The following is a 17,084-nucleotide window of genomic DNA, read 5'->3' as shown; positions in this document are numbered from 1 at the left end:
TTCCTGATTTCCTGCAGTTTTAACTCTTAGCAGATCTGTTTGACCTCAGTGTAATTCCACTCACATAGCAGCCCAATGTCAGGCCTCTTATCATTTGCTGGTTATCTTTTTGGTATCTTCAACCAAATCCAACGCCAGGGTCTAGGTGACCACTTTGTAAAACATGTCTGCTCTGTCCGAAAGAGTGGACACCAACCTTGCTGGTACTGGCTGTTTCATTATAGCAAAATGCACCCATGCAAATGTTTCCATCCTGGGCCTACAGTATTCTAACAAACTTCAATGCTAACTGGTGGTCCAGCATCTCATTTTCCACTTTGGCACATGACAGCCTTCAGGATCAACAACTTCAGCCTGTCCTCCATTTCATACATGTACACACATAAATCATGTTTAAGCAGAGCTGATCCGTTAATTGTTATAGCTATTTAACATCTCCATCTCATCTTTACCATCATCAGCACTTAGTCTTTCGCTCTGGGCACCCTCATCATCTGTTTCTCTTGCTTCTCCTCTCCCTCTGTTACCAGCATAAAAACAACAATTTTTCAGTGCTTTTATCTTTAGAATAGTTAAGTCTGTTTCTCTGTCCACAAATATTGCAAAACTTAGAGTTTCTCCAGCATTTTCTGTTCTTATTTTGTGGACTTATTCAGTGGGGTTCAGAAAGCTAAGGATTGATTTTGTTTGGAGTTTTCCAGATATCAATGAAGTGGAGTAAATGTTGAGAAACTACTTGTACTTATTAGGGAGTTCAGAACCAAGGAACTTCACATCAGTAGATTTCAGGAATGGAGTTAGGTAACATATGCATACAATAGTAGGACTTTTGGAAGTCTCTTAGTCTGTCATCTTGGCAATGGTCAATTGTTGAGATCAAATCTGAGATTGATAGATTTGTTAACCAGAAATATTACAGGGAACAGTGCAAAGATGAATTTTAGCTAGATCACAGATCAGCCATGATCCAATTAAATAGCAGATCCAATTTAAGAGGATAAATACCTACAACATTTCCTTTATTTCAATGGTAAACCTGTTTTCCAGAACGAAATTCTCAGAGAGAAGAAAAGAAGGAAAAACAAATGGTTTCGGCGTCCAAAAACCGAGGATGAGAAGAAGATGCAGATTGAAAAGGATCAGAAAGATGAAGCTGCCAAAGAAAAGCGACAGAAAGACTTTGTGGATTTAGCCTGCCTGTGCACTGCTGTGGTCTGCTGTCGGGTAACCCCTAAACAGAAAGCCATGGTAGTGAACTTGGTAAAAAAATACAAGAAAGCCATTACACTGGCAATTGGAGATGGTGCTAATGATGTTAACATGATTAAAAGTAAGTGGCAGGTTAACAGTGACAGGCAGCATAAAGTCTCTTGCATTACTGTTTTCCTTTGGTGTCTATGTTCTGAAGAAAGGAAACAGGGCCCATCTGTACTGTTAGATGGAATTTTTGCAAAAGAAGGAATTTTTGAAGTTTTATGTAACAAAAATTCAACTTTGAACTGGTCCTTTTAAAGGCTTGGTACAAATCTCCTTGAGGAACAATCGCAGTTTGGAACACACAACCACATGCTTTCTTTTAATGTTGTCCTGCACTTGCATCCTTATTTTAGCAATACTGTTGTCCAAGACATTCTGAAGTGCATGATGATCATTACTGATTCTACTAATTATGATCTACTTTAGAAGGAAATTTATTTTGTTATTCTTTTAAAAAGCAATGTTGATCAGTACTGTGCTGCAGGCTACCATCAAAGTTCCAAGCGTAGCCAAAGACAAATTGATGAGTTGGGCATTCACGAACTATCTGAAGATATTGGGATATATTTGTAAGACCTCTCAGTCTCTGACTGTTGGCAGCAATGGTGTACACTCTTAAGGCCCTTGAAGAATATAAAGAAAGCAGGAGGCATAAAGGGGGGTATTGAAATGTCATTGACAAGTAGAATTAAGGAAAATCCCAAGGCATTTTATATGAATATTAGAAGCAACAGGGTAACTAGGAAAAGAATAGGCCCACTCAAGGACAAAGGAGGGCGTTTGTGTGAAAATAATGTGTCAAATCATGGTAGTTGAACTTCTCAATCTGCTTTGAAGAAAAATCCAGTGTTTAACTTTAATGACCGGCAGTCTTGTCTTTACTCCTCCATGCTACAGCTGCTCATATTGGTGTGGGAATCAGTGGTCAGGAAGGCATGCAGGCTGTCATGTCAAGTGACTATGCTTTTGGGCAGTTTCGTTTTCTGAAGCGATTACTCCTGGTCCATGGGAGGTGGTCATACATCCGAATGTGCAAGTTTTTAACATACTTCTTCTACAAGAACTTTGCCTTTACACTGGTTCACTTTTGGTACTCCTTTTTCAATGGATTTTCTGCACAGGTAAAGACAATTATTGAGACTGATGCAAAGTAAATGTTATAACTTATAAGTAAATGACAAATGGTAGCAATAATATATAACATGCTGCTTTATAGTGTGGTTAAAATAATAACACTCCACAGAAGGAGAACATCAGAATGAAAAAGAGGACAAAATGAGTAAGAAAAGCATGGCATAAAAGACAAATTTTATTAAGCTTTTGAAAGAAGCAAGTTGCATTATTGCTACTGATGAATATATGGCATCAAAGACTTTAAGTTATGACAATTAGGTTTGTTACTACTAAACTTTAATTGGCTAATTATTTGCAATTAATAGAGAAATAGGAGAATTAGAGTTCAAGTTAATAATAATTCCATTACATTGAAATATTTCAGAAGTTACTAGTCCCAAAGAAATATTGATTTTTCTTTTTACAGAGTTGGAGTCATTTTTTTTTATATGTTTAAATTCTTCAATTCAATTGTGTTTCCTAATTTTGATTTTTGAGTAATGCATATTGACTTAACCATTTTGTGTGAAGCCATTTTTCTGTTTGTCTATACTTGTGGTGGCACCCTGAACTTTAGGTGGGCTAAATTTGTTTTGAAACATCCATGAGATCGTAGTCAATGATTTTAAACTGTGCTTGTGTACAATTCCTTGCTACTTGTCCTCAAAATATTTTGAGCTTCTAACCTGCAATCTCTCTCCTGAACAGAGAGAGAATGTTGTGAATGGCTAACATTTAACACTTGACAGCAATGCTTAAAGGAAATCTGCATGTCTTAAAAGGAAGATGCAATGTGGCTGGTGGACCTGCAGAAAGGAATCTGACCTGGGTATCACTGAAGAATGGTACAACATGAAAGATAATAGGCTCCAAGGTTTGCCAATCCTCCTTTGGCAGCTGTCCCCAGAGTCAAGAATGACTTTCTTCCACTCAAGTTTGTTGTGTTCTGTTTGACATGTGGGAGGATTGATGCTTGAAAAAGTGGGTAGATAATTTGCTGGAAAGTTTCATTGTTTCACTTTCTGCTCCATGGTTTGACTTCACCTTGACATGTCCCTAATGAAGTCCCGAAATGTACTTGGTGCCTTCTCCATTTTGCTTGGCCACAAACCAGGGTCTCCCATGAACTGTTTAATATGTTGGACCACTTCAAGGATGCTTTGAGGGCATTCAAGATGCTCAAATTATTTGGAATAACAAGTCGCAAGGAATTGGGCACTGGCAACATAAATTGACTTAATTGTCAAATTCAAAGGCTGTCATGAACAGAGCACCTGTCTTGTTTTATGTCCTGTTTGTCAGGATTATTAGTCTTGTCTGCCTTTTCTTGTTACATGTCAGTTGTTTTGAAGTTTACTCCATTACTCTTCTGAGTAGCAATTACGTTTTATCATTTTAAAGTAGTTTGTTTCCATCCTGATAAACATGCATTCCATTATTTTCATGAACCAATCATGATTTGAAGAATTAAACAAAAAGCTTGCTGTTTCTCTTTGTGTACAGACTGCATACGAGAATTGGTTTATCACACTATACAATGTTCTGTACAGCAGCCTTCCAGTATTGGTCGTTGGGGTGCTTGACCAGGTATTGTTCAACTTATTCATATGTTCAATGGCGAGATAATATGTGAATGTGTATGTACCAGAGGCTAACCACACTCCACTCAATCTCACCATCATCTCTCGTGATACTGCTAGAGTTACTAAATTATTTGAATGCTTGTTCAGCATCGAGTACTGGATGGTTGCAACTTTGCTATCTTGAAATATGATCAAGATTAAAGCCATTGTTCTCAGTAACTGTTCCAAACCTTCTTCCCAATGTACCACTGAATTCCTCTCCCTGACATCCATCTTGAAATTGAACCGGTCTATCCACAACCATGGTATCATATATAAATAAATGCAAAATATTATGAATGTTGGAAATCAGAAACAAACACAGTGAATGCTGTAGAAACTTAGCAGATCTGGCAGCATCTGTATGGAGGAAAATAGAATTTAATGTTTTGAGTCTAGTATGAAGCTCTGAAGAGCTGTGGGATATAACAGAGAGGCATAGGCTGACTCCACAGAGAATGGGAATAGCATTGGTGGGCATAATGGTCTTTTCCTGTGCCATAATGACCTTTTCCTGTGCCATAATGACTGACTGACTGACTGACTGTAACCCTCTGATATGTATGTTTCTAATTCTAATCTCCTTTGCATCCACTCCACCTCAGTTACCTCGACCTCAATTTCTGAAATACCTTCTCCATACTTGTTCCTTTCTGCTGAGAAGTTCCATTGTTTAGATTAAATTAGATTAGATTACTTAATGTGGAAACAGGCCCTTTGGCCCAACAAGTCCACACCGACCTGCCGAAGCGCAACCCACCCAGACCCATTCCCCTACATTTACCCCGTCTCTAACACTATGGGCAATTTAGCATGGCCAATTCACCTAACCTGCACATTTTTGGACTGTGGGAGGAAACCAGAGCACCCGGAGGAAACCCACGCAGACACGGAGAGAATGTGCAAACTCTACACAGTTAGTCGCCTGAGGTTGGAATTGTGTTTGATAAAAATGAATCATAGAATTATACAGTATAGAAGAATTCCTTTGGCTTATCCAGTATTGTTTCAAATCAATGGCAGCACAGTGGTTAGCACTGCTGCCTCGCAGCGCCAGAGACCCGGGTTCAATTCCCGCCTCAGGCGACTGTCTGTGTGGAGTTTGCACATTCTCCCTGTGTCTGCGTGGGTTTCCTCCGGGTGCTCCGGTTTCCTCCCACAGTCCAAAGATGTACAGGTTAGGTGAATTGGCCATGCTAAATTGCCCATTGTGTAAGGTGAAGGGGTAAATGTAGGAGTATGGGTCTGGGTGGTTTACGCTTCGGCGGGTCGGTGTGGACTTGTTGGGCTGAAGGGCCTGTTTCCACACTGTAAGTAATCTAATCAAACGCTATGCTAACTCTACGCTCTTGCAACATTTGGCCCATAACTTCAAATATCATGCCATTTTAATTGCTAATTCTAATACTTAAAGGTTGTGAGGTTACCTGCCTTTACCTGCATTCCCACTCTGAAAACCTTCGCCTCAACTCTCTTGTAAACCTCCGGCCTTTCATCTGAAAAGGGTGCTCCCCTTGTTACTGACCCTTAAACTAAGGGGAGCAGTTGCTTTCTATGCACCTTGATCATGCCCCACCAATCGTATACATTATATTAGGTTACCCGCTCAACCTTCTCTGATCTATCTAAAACATCTGCCTCTCTTCATAGGTAAAGTACTCTAACCCAGGCAACATCCTCCGAAATCTCCTCCCCAGGTTGTTTGAAAATGTTACACTGGTACTGATAAACTCAGTTGGTTGCATGGCTGCTTTGCAATCCAGAGTAATGCCAGTGGCATAGATTCAGTTCTCACACCATCTGAGGTTACCATAAATACCTCTCTTTCTCAACCTAACTGATCATCTAAGGCATGGTGATCTTTATGTCAAACTATCATCAGTTGTCTCTCTCTACTGAAAGAGCAGCGTGTGGTCTCTGGGACTATGGCGACTTTACTGAAGCTGATGGACTATAATTCTGTCGATTCCTTCTGTGGGACCCTTCCTGAAGAAACGTCTATTCTCCTGCTCCTTGGATGCTGCCTGACCTGCTGCACATTTCCAGCAACACATTTTTTTGACTCCTGCATAATACCACCTAAACTAAATCCCTGTCCGAACCAATAGACTGAAGTGTCAATTTTTTCAATGTGGAGATTAAAATACGCCACACCTGTCATGCTCTTATAGTTTGTTTTGTATTTTTGTAATGTTGCACCGTATCTCTTTGTTGAAAATTTCTTTCTTATGTTCCTTTGTCTATAGGATGTCACTGATAAACTGAGTCTTGGGTTTCCAACGCTTTATATACCTGGGCAGAAAGGTTCTTACTTCAATTTTAAGAAGTTTTTTCTCAGCTTGCTTCACGGCATTATTGTATCCCTAATCATTTTCTTCATACCTTACGGAGCATTCCTTCAAACAATGGGCCAAGATGGTGAGGCACCAACAGATTACCAGTCGTTTGCAGTCACTACAGCCTCATCTCTCACCATAACTGTTAATTTTCAGGTAAGCAAATGTTTTGTGGGCTACCCAATGCTATTTCCATTTTTCTCATCTTCCAAAGATGGGAACGTCTGCTCGTTTAAGATTTTATCTATGCACCACTGGACTCCACTACCTCAAGTAATTTGGCACTTCTTGTCAACCACATATTAGAGGCTGGGAGCATTATTCATACAAGTATGAAGTCATATGGTTAGGTATTGGTAACTAAGGTAAGGGAATACATGGTAAATGTAGTTTACTGAGAAGTGTAGCAAAATTGAGGGACCTTCGAATGCATGTTCACTTCTTCCTGAAGGTAATAGGTCATGTGAATAAGGTGTAGTTTCCTTAAAACCAATGTATAAAATATCAACTGAGAAATTGTTGCGACATCAAATTGGAGGAAAGGAGATAAAGTAACATTATAAGGTTTATTTAACTTTTACTGTCTTTTTTAATTCTCCAAACCTAATTATAATCTTTAAAACTTACAATCAAATCTGAAAATGCTATTTTTTCTGTTTTGGAGAGTTTGATTAGCAGTACTTAAGAATTATCATATTTAGACAAGATTGAGTTTTTAAGGATATTTCATGTGTAAGTAGAACATACAAATAATTACAACACAGGAGAGGATGTGTGGTCTCCATATCTGCTTTTTGCAACCACAACTCCTCTAGTCCTCTCATGCCCTTAATGATAGTCCTGCAAATTCTTTCTCTTTAGGTACTTATCCTGATCCCTTGTGAAGACTGTTGAATCTTAATCCACCATGTTTTTTTTAAGCAATGCACACCAAATCTTAACCACTGTCCAAGTTTCCATTGATTATTTTGTCATTCACCTGTACTGGAGTCCTCTAATCCTTGATCTCTCTGTGGGTGGAAACCATTTTTCTCCATGTTCTATCACGATTTTAGATTATTTTTCACCTTTTCAAAAAAGTATATCAGCTTCTCCAATCCAGGTCACTGAAGTTCCTTTATCCCTGGAGATAGTCTTGTAACCTGATCTTGAATTTATGCAATGGATCACCAGAGAGCACATTGACCTATGGGTTATTTTAACATTTTGCTCCACTTACTGCATAAAAATCAAGGCTAATGTTCCAGTGTAATACTAAGGAAGTGCTGCAGTCTGAGATGTGCCATCTTTTGGATGAAACATTTAAATAAGTGTACCTCTGCTTGATGAGATGGATGTAAAAGATCCCATGACACTATTTTAAATGGAGTAATCATGGTGTTCGGGCCAACATTTATCCCTTTATCAAAACCAGAGAATTTGGTCATAGCATCATTGTGACGTTGTTGTTTTTGGGAGCTTGCTGTGGGCAACCCCTCACCCACTTATAGTTGTGCCCTTCAATTTCTATTACCTCTCCTGGGGGGAGGAGGGGGTGGCCTTGTTAGTTAAGAATGGAATTAAATCTATGGCACTGAATGACATAGGGTCAAATGATGTGGAGTCTATGTGGGTGGAGTTGAGGAACCACAAAGGCAAAAACAACCATAATGGAGTTATGTACAGACCTCCTAACAGTGGTCAGGATGTCCCGGGAAATAGGGCATGTCAGAAAGGCAAGGTCACTGAGTCCACAAGGAGCAGGCTATTCAGGACTTAGTGCTATATAATGAGCTAGACTTTGTAAAAGACCTTAAAGTAAGGGAACACTTAGGAGGCAATGATAATAATATGGTAAAGTTGAGTCTGCAGTTTGAAAAAGAGAAGGCAAAATCAGATGTAATGGAGTTACAGTTAAATAAAGGTAATTACAAGGGCATGAGAGGGGAACTGATGAAAATCGACTGGAAGTAGAGCCTAGTGGGGAAGACAATAGAGCAACAATGGGTGTAATTGAGGCCACGGTACAGAGGTTCATCCCAAAGAAAAGAGAGATTATCCATCGGGGAGAGAGGGTTGATTAGACAGCTATGACTGACAAAGGACGTCAGGAAATGTATCAAAAAGAAAGAAAGAGCCTATAAAGTGGCCAAGAGCACTGGGCATCAGAAGATTAGGAAAACTATAAAAACAAACGGAGGATAACCAAGAGAGAAATAAGGAAGGAGAGGATCAAACATAAAGGTAGGTTCACCAGTAATATTAGAAATGATGGTAAAAGTTTCTTTCAATACATAAGAAACAAAGAAGCAAAAGTATACATTGGGCCATTTCATATTGTTGCTGGAAGGTTAGTGATGGGAGACAAGGAAATAGCTGAAGAACTTAATAAGTACTTTACGTCAGTCTTCACAGTGGAAGACATGTGTAATATGCCAACAATTAAGGAGAGTTGGGGGGCAGAGTTGAGTACGGGAGCCATGACAAAAGAGAGGGTGCTAGAAAACTTAAAAGGTCTAAAAATTGATAAATCTCCTGGCCTCGATGGGCTACATTCTAGAGTTCTGAGGGAGGTGGCTGAAAAAATAGTGGAGCCATTAATTGTGATCTTTCAAAACGCACTGGAGTCGGGGAAAGTCCCAAATGATTGGAAAATTGCTGTTATAACCCCCTTGTTCAAGAAAGGATCACGACAATAGGTGGACAATTATAGGCTGATTAGCCTAACCTTGGTTATTGGCAAAATTCTTGAATCCATCATTAAGGATGAGATTTCTAAATTCTTGCAAGTGCAGGGTCAGATTAGAACAAGTCAGCATGGACTTGGTAAGGGGAGGTCGTGCCTGACAAACCTGTTAGAATTCTTTGAAGAGCTAACAAGTAGGTTAGACCAGGGAAACCCAGTGATGTTATTTAGCTAGCCTTATCTAGACTTATCTATCACCTTCTTTGATAAGGTGCCTCACGTAATGCTGCTGAGTAAGGTAAGGACCCATGGTATTCGAGTGAGCTACTGGCATGGATTGACGATTGGCTGTCTGACAGAAAGCAGAGAGTTGGGATAAGAGGTTCTTTTTCATAATGGCAGCCGGTGACAAGTGATATTCCGCAAGGTTCAATGTTGGGACAACAGCTGTTTACTTTATATACTAATGATCTGGATGAAGGGATTAGGTGCATTCTGGTGAAGTTTGCTGATGATACAAAGTTAGGTGGACAGGCAGGTAGTACTGAGGAGGTGGGGAGACTGCAAAAAGATTTAGATTGTTTCAGAGAGTGGTCCAGGAAATGGCTGATGAAATTCAACGTAAGCAAATGCGAAGTCTTGCACTTTGGCAAACAAAATACAGGCATGGGCTATTTTCCAAACAGTGAGAAAATTCATAAAGCTAAAGTACAAAGGGATCTGGGTGTGCTAGTCCAGGATTCTCTAAAGGTTAACTTGCAGGTTGAGTCCACGATTAAGAAAGCGAATGTAATGTTGTCATTTATCTCAAGAGGGTTGGAATGTAAAAGCAGCGATGTGCTTCTGAGACTTTATAAAGCTTTGATTAGGCCCCATTTGGAAGACTGTGTCCAATTTTGGGCCCCACACCTCAGGAAGGTCATAGTGGCACTGGAGTGTGTTCAGCAGAGATTCACGTGGATGATCTCTGGAGCAGTAGGCCTAACATACGATGAATGGCTGAGTGTCCTGGAATTGTATTCATTAGAATTTAGAAGGTTGAGGGGAGATTTAATAGAAACTTAGAAGATAATGCATGGTTTAGAAAGGGTGGACGCAGGAAAGTTGTTTCCGTTAGGCGAGGAGACCAGGACCCATTGGCACAGCCTTAGAATTAGAGGGGGTCAATTTGGAATGGAAATGAGGAGACATTTTTTCAGCTAGACAGTGGTGGACCTGTGGAATTCATTGCCCATGGGGTGCAGTGGAGGCTGGGATGTTAAATGTATTCAAGGAATTAAGGGCTACGGGGAGAGTGTGAGTAAGTGGAGTTGAAATGCCCACCAGCCATGATTAAATGGCAAAGTGGACTCAATGGGCCGAATAGCCTTACTTCCATTCCTATGTTTTACGGTTTTCCGACCAAAATGCATCACTTCACACTTCTGCGTCTATTCCATCTGTTCCACCAGCCTGGTCAAGTGTTGTCAAAAGTTATCGCTGCCCTTTTCGAGATTGACCATTTCAAGTTTTGTGCCACCTGCAATTTTTCAAATTATGCCCCAACACCCAAGTTATTAATATAGGTCAAGGAAAGCAGTAGTATTAACTTCTGTGAACCTAACCCCTGAGTGCCCAATCTCTGTCCTATCTGAAAAAGAACTGCAACTTGACATTATGTAATATATTTCAGAGCAGTCTCTGGGTGAGATACCAGTATGATGCAGCCTCTGCAGTCCTCCCTGTCTCCGAGAGCAACCTGTATAGCAACCTCCTGATTGTTATATTTAACTCTGTGCAACAACCAAGTTGCTCATTAATAACAGCAAGTTCTGATATAACCTGAGCATTACTTCTGCCTCAAATTCTCGTCTTGGTTTTCCAGCAAGCTAAGCAAATTTCATCCTGTAGTTGATCTAGATTTTAATTAAGTGAGCTACAGAGTGAATCTGTGGTGTCACTGTCAAATGGTTATCTCTTCAGTTGTAAAACTGACAAAACAAAATGGACAAATGTGAAGCTGATTTTTTTGACTACATTTTGTAGAAATTTGATGATATTTAAATGAGAAGGGTTATATATTTATGTTCACAATCTTAATTTTTTTTTCTTGCAGATTGCTCTAGACACCTCCTACTGGACGTTTGTCAATGCGTTTTCAGTCTTCGGAAGTATTGTTCTATATTTTGCAATCATGTTTGACCTCCACAGTGCGGGAATCCACATCCTATTTCCATCGGTTTTTACCTTTACTGGTCAGTTATGTTGCCATGTATTTATAGCTCAGAAATAGGTCTCTTGGGTCTATAGTTTAATTAGTTTATACTTCATTTAAGCTGACTACCATCTATGTTTGAATAAATAAATCAGTCATTTAAATTTGTTCATTGAACCGGAATGTTTAAAGACCAATGGTTAATGAGATGCAATGAAATACAGAGCTGCTCTTCACTTCTCATCCAGAAAAGTCTCTTCCAAAACTTCTATTCAAAGTGATGAGAAAAAGTTTGTTTTGTTGGTATTAAATTAATTTTAAATTTTGACTCCTGAAGTTTAGCTCAACTTGATAGATGGCTCAAATCAATTTTTTAAAATGCACGGACCAAAGGTGTGGGTTATTAGTGTGGGAAATGGCACACTAATGTAGACTTAATGTAAAATTGGGAGCATTTTTTTTGTGTGCATAGGTTAGATGCATTATTGGACAGACTGAAGAGGTTTTTATTCAGTAGTTGGTTTGTGTTCTGGCACTGACAAATAGTCAATGTCAAAAAGTGCTCATTTCACAGCACTGACATCTATTACATTGATGTGTAATAAATCATTTGAGCCACAAATATTCTCAGAGACATAAATGACTAACAAAACTTAATGTTGGTGAAAGTTGTTTAATATAGAGCCAAACAAGTACTGACCCATGTCATTGTCTCCTGATAATTGTGCCCTTGCACTTCAGCCTGTAGAGAAAAACAAGTGAGAACATGTTTTCATGTGAATGAGTACTTGTTGTGTATGTTTCACATTATTGTCCAGGAAAGATGTTTCTGTATGTGATTTGACTTATGCAGCTTGGTCCAAATTGTTTTTGATGCTCATTCCTTTGTTGAAATGACTTAAGGCCAGTATCTATCACATCTAAATAATTGGATTTGGAGCAAACATCACGACCAAATGTTGATGAGCTGTTTTGCTTTTAGTTGTGAAAACATTACGTACCACACCAGTTCATGCAAGATATTCAGGAAGAAGTTGGCTTCCTTCATCAAAAACAGTCTCTCGTGGACCAAGGTTTACAATTTTTGACCCTTAAATTTTAAGTATTCAATGATCCACGAAGATAACTTGGATTCAGCATCCATTCAATGGTGAATTAATCCTGCTGAACTAGGTGGTGATGGGTTTACACTATGCTCCAAAGACTTGAGCACATGACAGTCAGTCATGAGGAATAAAATCATTGTATGATATCACCCCCTCCAACAAGAGTCTAGATTAGAGTGGTGCTGGAAAAGCACAGCAGATCAGGCAGCATCCGAGGAGCAGGAAAATCGACATTTCGGGCAAAAGTCCTTCAGGAATAGAGGCAGGGTGCCTGCAGAATTATGCAGAATGCTGCCTGACCTGCAGTGCTTTTCCAGCACCACTCTAATCTAGACTCCGGTTTCCAGCATCTGCCGTCCTTGTTTTTACCCCCTCCAACAACCCTAGCCCAGGAGTGCTGAAATAAAGTAAGAATGAAATTAACTTGGTCACAGAATCAAACAGAAACTACTTTTTTGCCATGTATCATTGATTCTGCGTGCAGGAATGCCAACAAATTTGTTGCTGCAAAGATATGGGATGCGTAAAAAGTATTCTAACGTTGACAAAATAAACTGCAGCATGTCATCTGCAAATGTGTATTTGGAGCCATTTTGGAATGGTACTAATGGTACTTTACAGTTGCATCTGTAGTGTTAAATTGTGTTCCAAATGGTCCATCATTTCATTTATTCAATGTAATTAGCGTCAGAAAAACCGTTTCAAATTCAGTTTTGATCTTTGGTCTTTTAACTGTGCAATAATGTACACTGTATTCTTTACTTAGGAGCTGCTCCCAATGCTCTTCGACAGCCATACCTATGGCTGACCATTATACTAACTGTGGCAGTCAGTCTCCTCCCAGTTGTTGCGGTTCGTTTTCTGATTCAGGTTGTCAACCCCACAGAGACTGACAAAGTAAGTGACAAGCTGGTTGTCAAAATCATGTTTAATCTGTCAATCCATTTTGGAAAGGTTTGTTTCAATCCACTTTCACAAAGTAACATTTTGGATATTCATTATTTTTCCTCAATTTCACTTCCTTGCAGAGAAGTTGTTTGTAACTACTTGATTTCATTTGTGCAATAGACATTTTTAAGTTGACACTGTGTTAGGGGAACCAGAGAAAGCATCGTCAGTAATTAGTTGGATAAGACGAGAACGAGGTGAGAGCAATCCCATCCAGCTGGACATAAGTGGAGAGGTGTTGGGAAAGAATGGTGTTCATTGTATCAAAGGCTTTGGACAAGCTGAGAAGGATGAGGTTTTAAAATTGACCTTTCTCACTGTCAAGCAGGGAGGTACGCTGGCTCAGTGGTTAGCACTGCTGCCTCACAGCACCAGGGATCCAGGTTCAAATCCACCCTTGATCAACTGTCTGTGTAGAGTTCGCATGTTCTCCCCTTGCCTGTGTGGGTTTCCATCAGGTGCTCCGGTTTCCTCCCACAGTCCAAAGATGTGCAGGTTGTGGATTGGCCATATTGTTCAGAGATGTGTAGGTTAGATGTGTTAGCCATGGGATTTATAGGGTTACAGGGTAAGGGTAAGAGAATGGATCTGGATGGGATGCTCATCAGAGGTTCGATGTGGACTTGTTGGGTCAAATGTTTCCACGCTGTATGGATTCTGTTTTTCTATTTGTGACATGAAGAAGAAAATTTCAACATTGGAACAGAGGCAGAAACAAGTTTGGAGGGTTTTAAAGGTAGTTTCAGCAAACATGAATTTTCAAGTTGCAGGACTAAGGAAAGTCATTTAGAAATGGAATGGTAGTTTTCATGGATAATTGTGTCAAGTGATGGCTTTTCAAAGATGTGCATCATGATGGTGGAGTTAAAGGGGAGGGAACAAATATCTGGACAGAACTCTCTCAACTAAAATAATACGGAACTAGGACAGAAAGTTAGGTGGTCAGAACTGTGGTGGGAATAGGACATGGGAAAAAAATACATTCACAAAGTGAGCTGAGAGATGGCATGAGGGGGGATAAAGAGGAAAAAGTGGAGAAAGATGCATGTTCACAGCAGTGTTCAGTGTGAAGTCACACCAAGCCATGGCTGAGTCAGCTGATTGCCCCTTGAACTTATTGTTGGTGGGGAAGGTGAAGGGGACATGAGAATAGGGGTTTAAGGTAACTGTTTATAGTATAGAAAATAATTTGGATGTTGTCTTTGAATTCAAGGACAATCTTGAAATCATAAGCAATTTTAGCAAACAAAAGTAGGACCAGATACTGATTGAAGTGGTTCAGCAAATCTAGTGATGGGTGGCCAACCTAATAGTGTGTCACAGCTTTCATGGGAGTGACAATGGGAGTGCCATACTAGGACCATGGCAGTAGCCAGATAAAATAATTGTTTTACTGGGGATGAGGGAATGAAGGGTGGACGCAAATCAGATGGCCTTTTGTGTAATCAATAAATTAGGGTAACAAGGCATATAAGGTATGTCAAGGGCCAAGGAGGTGGGTTTTGTTGTGCATTCAAAGTGCATTGTGCACTTTGTCCACTCAATATTACTATACTCATTAACACTGGAGACAACTAGAAAAAGAATCAAGAAATTCTAGAACTCTCTCTACCGGCATTGTGTGTGGAACTAAACCATATGGACTGCAGAAGTTGGCAAAAGCATATCAACGTCACCTCCTCAAGAGCCTTGAGGAATGAGCAATAAATGCTTACTCAACCTATGATGCCTATTCCCATACATAAATGAAAACAAACTTGTAATGTGTCAAGCTATGTTACTATAGTTGTCTCTGTTGTTTATGTTGCATTGCTGCAGTGACAACACTCAGACTTTACAACAAACATCTATTGTAGTTTGTTTGCTTGGCAGACCAGAACCTCTCAGCGTGCTCTTCTATTAATTGACTGCAATGCTTTAAACAATTTCTTTTATTTCCATGACAGATTCAAATGAACCGCAAAAAGTATGAGATTGAACTGCGGCCCAAGCGAAGTAGACCAAGGTCTTTCCAACGGAATGCATCTGTTCGTCGATCAGGCTATGCATTTTCACACCAGCAAGGATATGCTGATCTAATTTCTTCAGGTCGTAGTATCAGAAAGAAAGGCATTCACTCTGAGCCGGGTGTCAGCAGTAGTAGGACACATGAAACAGAGGGTGCAAATGCAAGCTGAAACCATCAATGTGCAGTTACCTGCTTAAGACTTACTTTGTATTTATAAACAACTTGGCAGAAAAATCGTGATTTATAAAAAAAATACGTAATTCTCAGGATAATATGGAGGAAGATTGGAATGTGTTTCCTCATATGTACACTGCGAGATTTGGACTGCTTCCAATTTGCACAACTAAGATGAGGACTGTTCGGTTTGCAGGGGCCAACCATCATTACCTTTAAACCTGAAGGTGGAATGACTTGCTTCACCAGCACCATCCCTCCGTTACTATGCTGCAAAATGGACTCCATTTTATGGACCTGCAATTAAGGCCTTTGTCCACAGAACTGCAATAAAGAAAATTGAATTTTGTTTTATTGACTTGCAGTGAATACCTGAGCAGATGAGGTGTTTTTAATGTTTACATTGAAGATTTACATTAACCAATTTTTATTAACTTTTGAGAATATGAAATCCTTGTTCCTTTTATTTGATACTTTCCAAGATATGAAAACATTCTTTCCCTTTTATATTTTCTGCTCTGTTATTCGGGCTTTTAAATATACATTCCAAAAAAGAGCATTACCAATCTGCACTGCCATTTTTATGTTCAGATCTGAAGTTCTTAAATATATTTTTTCAGAAATAATTGGAGATTAGCTTAAATTTTCTTGCTCACTTTTTAAAAATGATTTCTTACTTCTCCTTTGTCATAAATTAAAGAATATGTGTGTATATAGTGATATTTCTAGGAACTTTTTTCTGTACCATAAGAGGATGATTAAACAAACATTTAAAATGTATCAATTTGTGTTTAATTATTCCAGAAGTGTAAATAGAATCATAGAAAACAGGAGCAGGAATGGGCTGTTTATCTTTTGAGTTTGCTCTGCCATTCAATATGATCATGGTTTACCATTCAACTCATTACCGTATTCCTGCTTTCTCTCTTTTGATTCCTTTAGCCACAAGAACAGTATCTATCTCCTTATTGAAAACATTCAATATTTTGTCCTTAACTCCATTCTGTGGCAAGAACTTCCACAGGCTCGTCCTCTCTGGATGAAGAAATATTTCTTCATCTCAGTCCTGAATGTCAAGATTAGAGCGGTGCTGGAAAAGCACTGCAGGTCAGGCAGCATCCGAGGAGCAGGAAATCGACGTTTCAGACAAAAGACCTTCATCAGGAATAGAGGCAGGGCGCCTGCAGAGTGGAGATAAATGAGAGGGGGGTGGGAGTGGGGAGAAAGTAGCAGAGAGTCAAATGTGTTTATGTTATCATTAGTAGGGTTATAGAGTTTAGATTAGATTAGACTTACAGTGTGGAAACAGGCCCTTCGGCCCAACAAGTCCACACCGACCCGCCGAAGCGAAACCCACCCATACCCCTACATTTACCCCTTACCTAACACTACGGGCAATTTAGCATGGCCAATTCACCTGACCCGCACATCTTTGGACTGTGGGAGGAAACCGGAGCACCCGGAGGAAACCCACGCAGACACGGGGAGAACGTGCAAACTCCACACAGTCAGTCACCTGAGTCGGGAATTGAACCCGGGTCTCAGGTGCTGTGAGGCAGCAGTGCTAACCACTGTGCCACCGTGCCGCCCACCGTGTAGAGTTATACACCACTGAAACAGACCCTTTCATCCAATCAGTCTATGCCAACCATAATCCCAAA

General features: G+C 39.8%; 1 protein-coding gene across 2 annotated transcripts in view; it reads left to right on the top strand.

Annotated features, from left to right (window-relative positions):
* atp8b1 (ATPase phospholipid transporting 8B1) overlaps positions 1-16,165 on the top strand; it is a 146,035-nt gene extending 129,870 nt beyond the window's left edge. For both annotated transcript variants that reach the window (XM_060852221.1, XM_060852299.1), the window contains exons 22-28: positions 1,048-1,330; positions 2,155-2,378; positions 3,874-3,957; positions 6,239-6,484; positions 11,089-11,227; positions 13,060-13,190; positions 15,188-16,165. In XM_060852221.1, the coding sequence (XP_060708204.1) occupies positions 1,048-1,330; positions 2,155-2,378; positions 3,874-3,957; positions 6,239-6,484; positions 11,089-11,227; positions 13,060-13,190; positions 15,188-15,418 (1,338 nt within the window). In that variant the 3' untranslated portion in view covers positions 15,419-16,165. The remainder of the gene's footprint in view (positions 1-1,047; positions 1,331-2,154; positions 2,379-3,873; positions 3,958-6,238; positions 6,485-11,088; positions 11,228-13,059; positions 13,191-15,187) is intronic.
* Positions 16,166-17,084: the final 919 nt, after the last annotated feature.

Source organism: Hemiscyllium ocellatum, chromosome 1, assembly GCF_020745735.1.
Source record: "Hemiscyllium ocellatum isolate sHemOce1 chromosome 1, sHemOce1.pat.X.cur, whole genome shotgun sequence".
In the NCBI taxonomy this organism is placed as follows: Eukaryota; Metazoa; Chordata; class Chondrichthyes; order Orectolobiformes; family Hemiscylliidae; genus Hemiscyllium; species Hemiscyllium ocellatum.
This window is presented reverse-complemented; position numbering and strand designations above follow the sequence as displayed.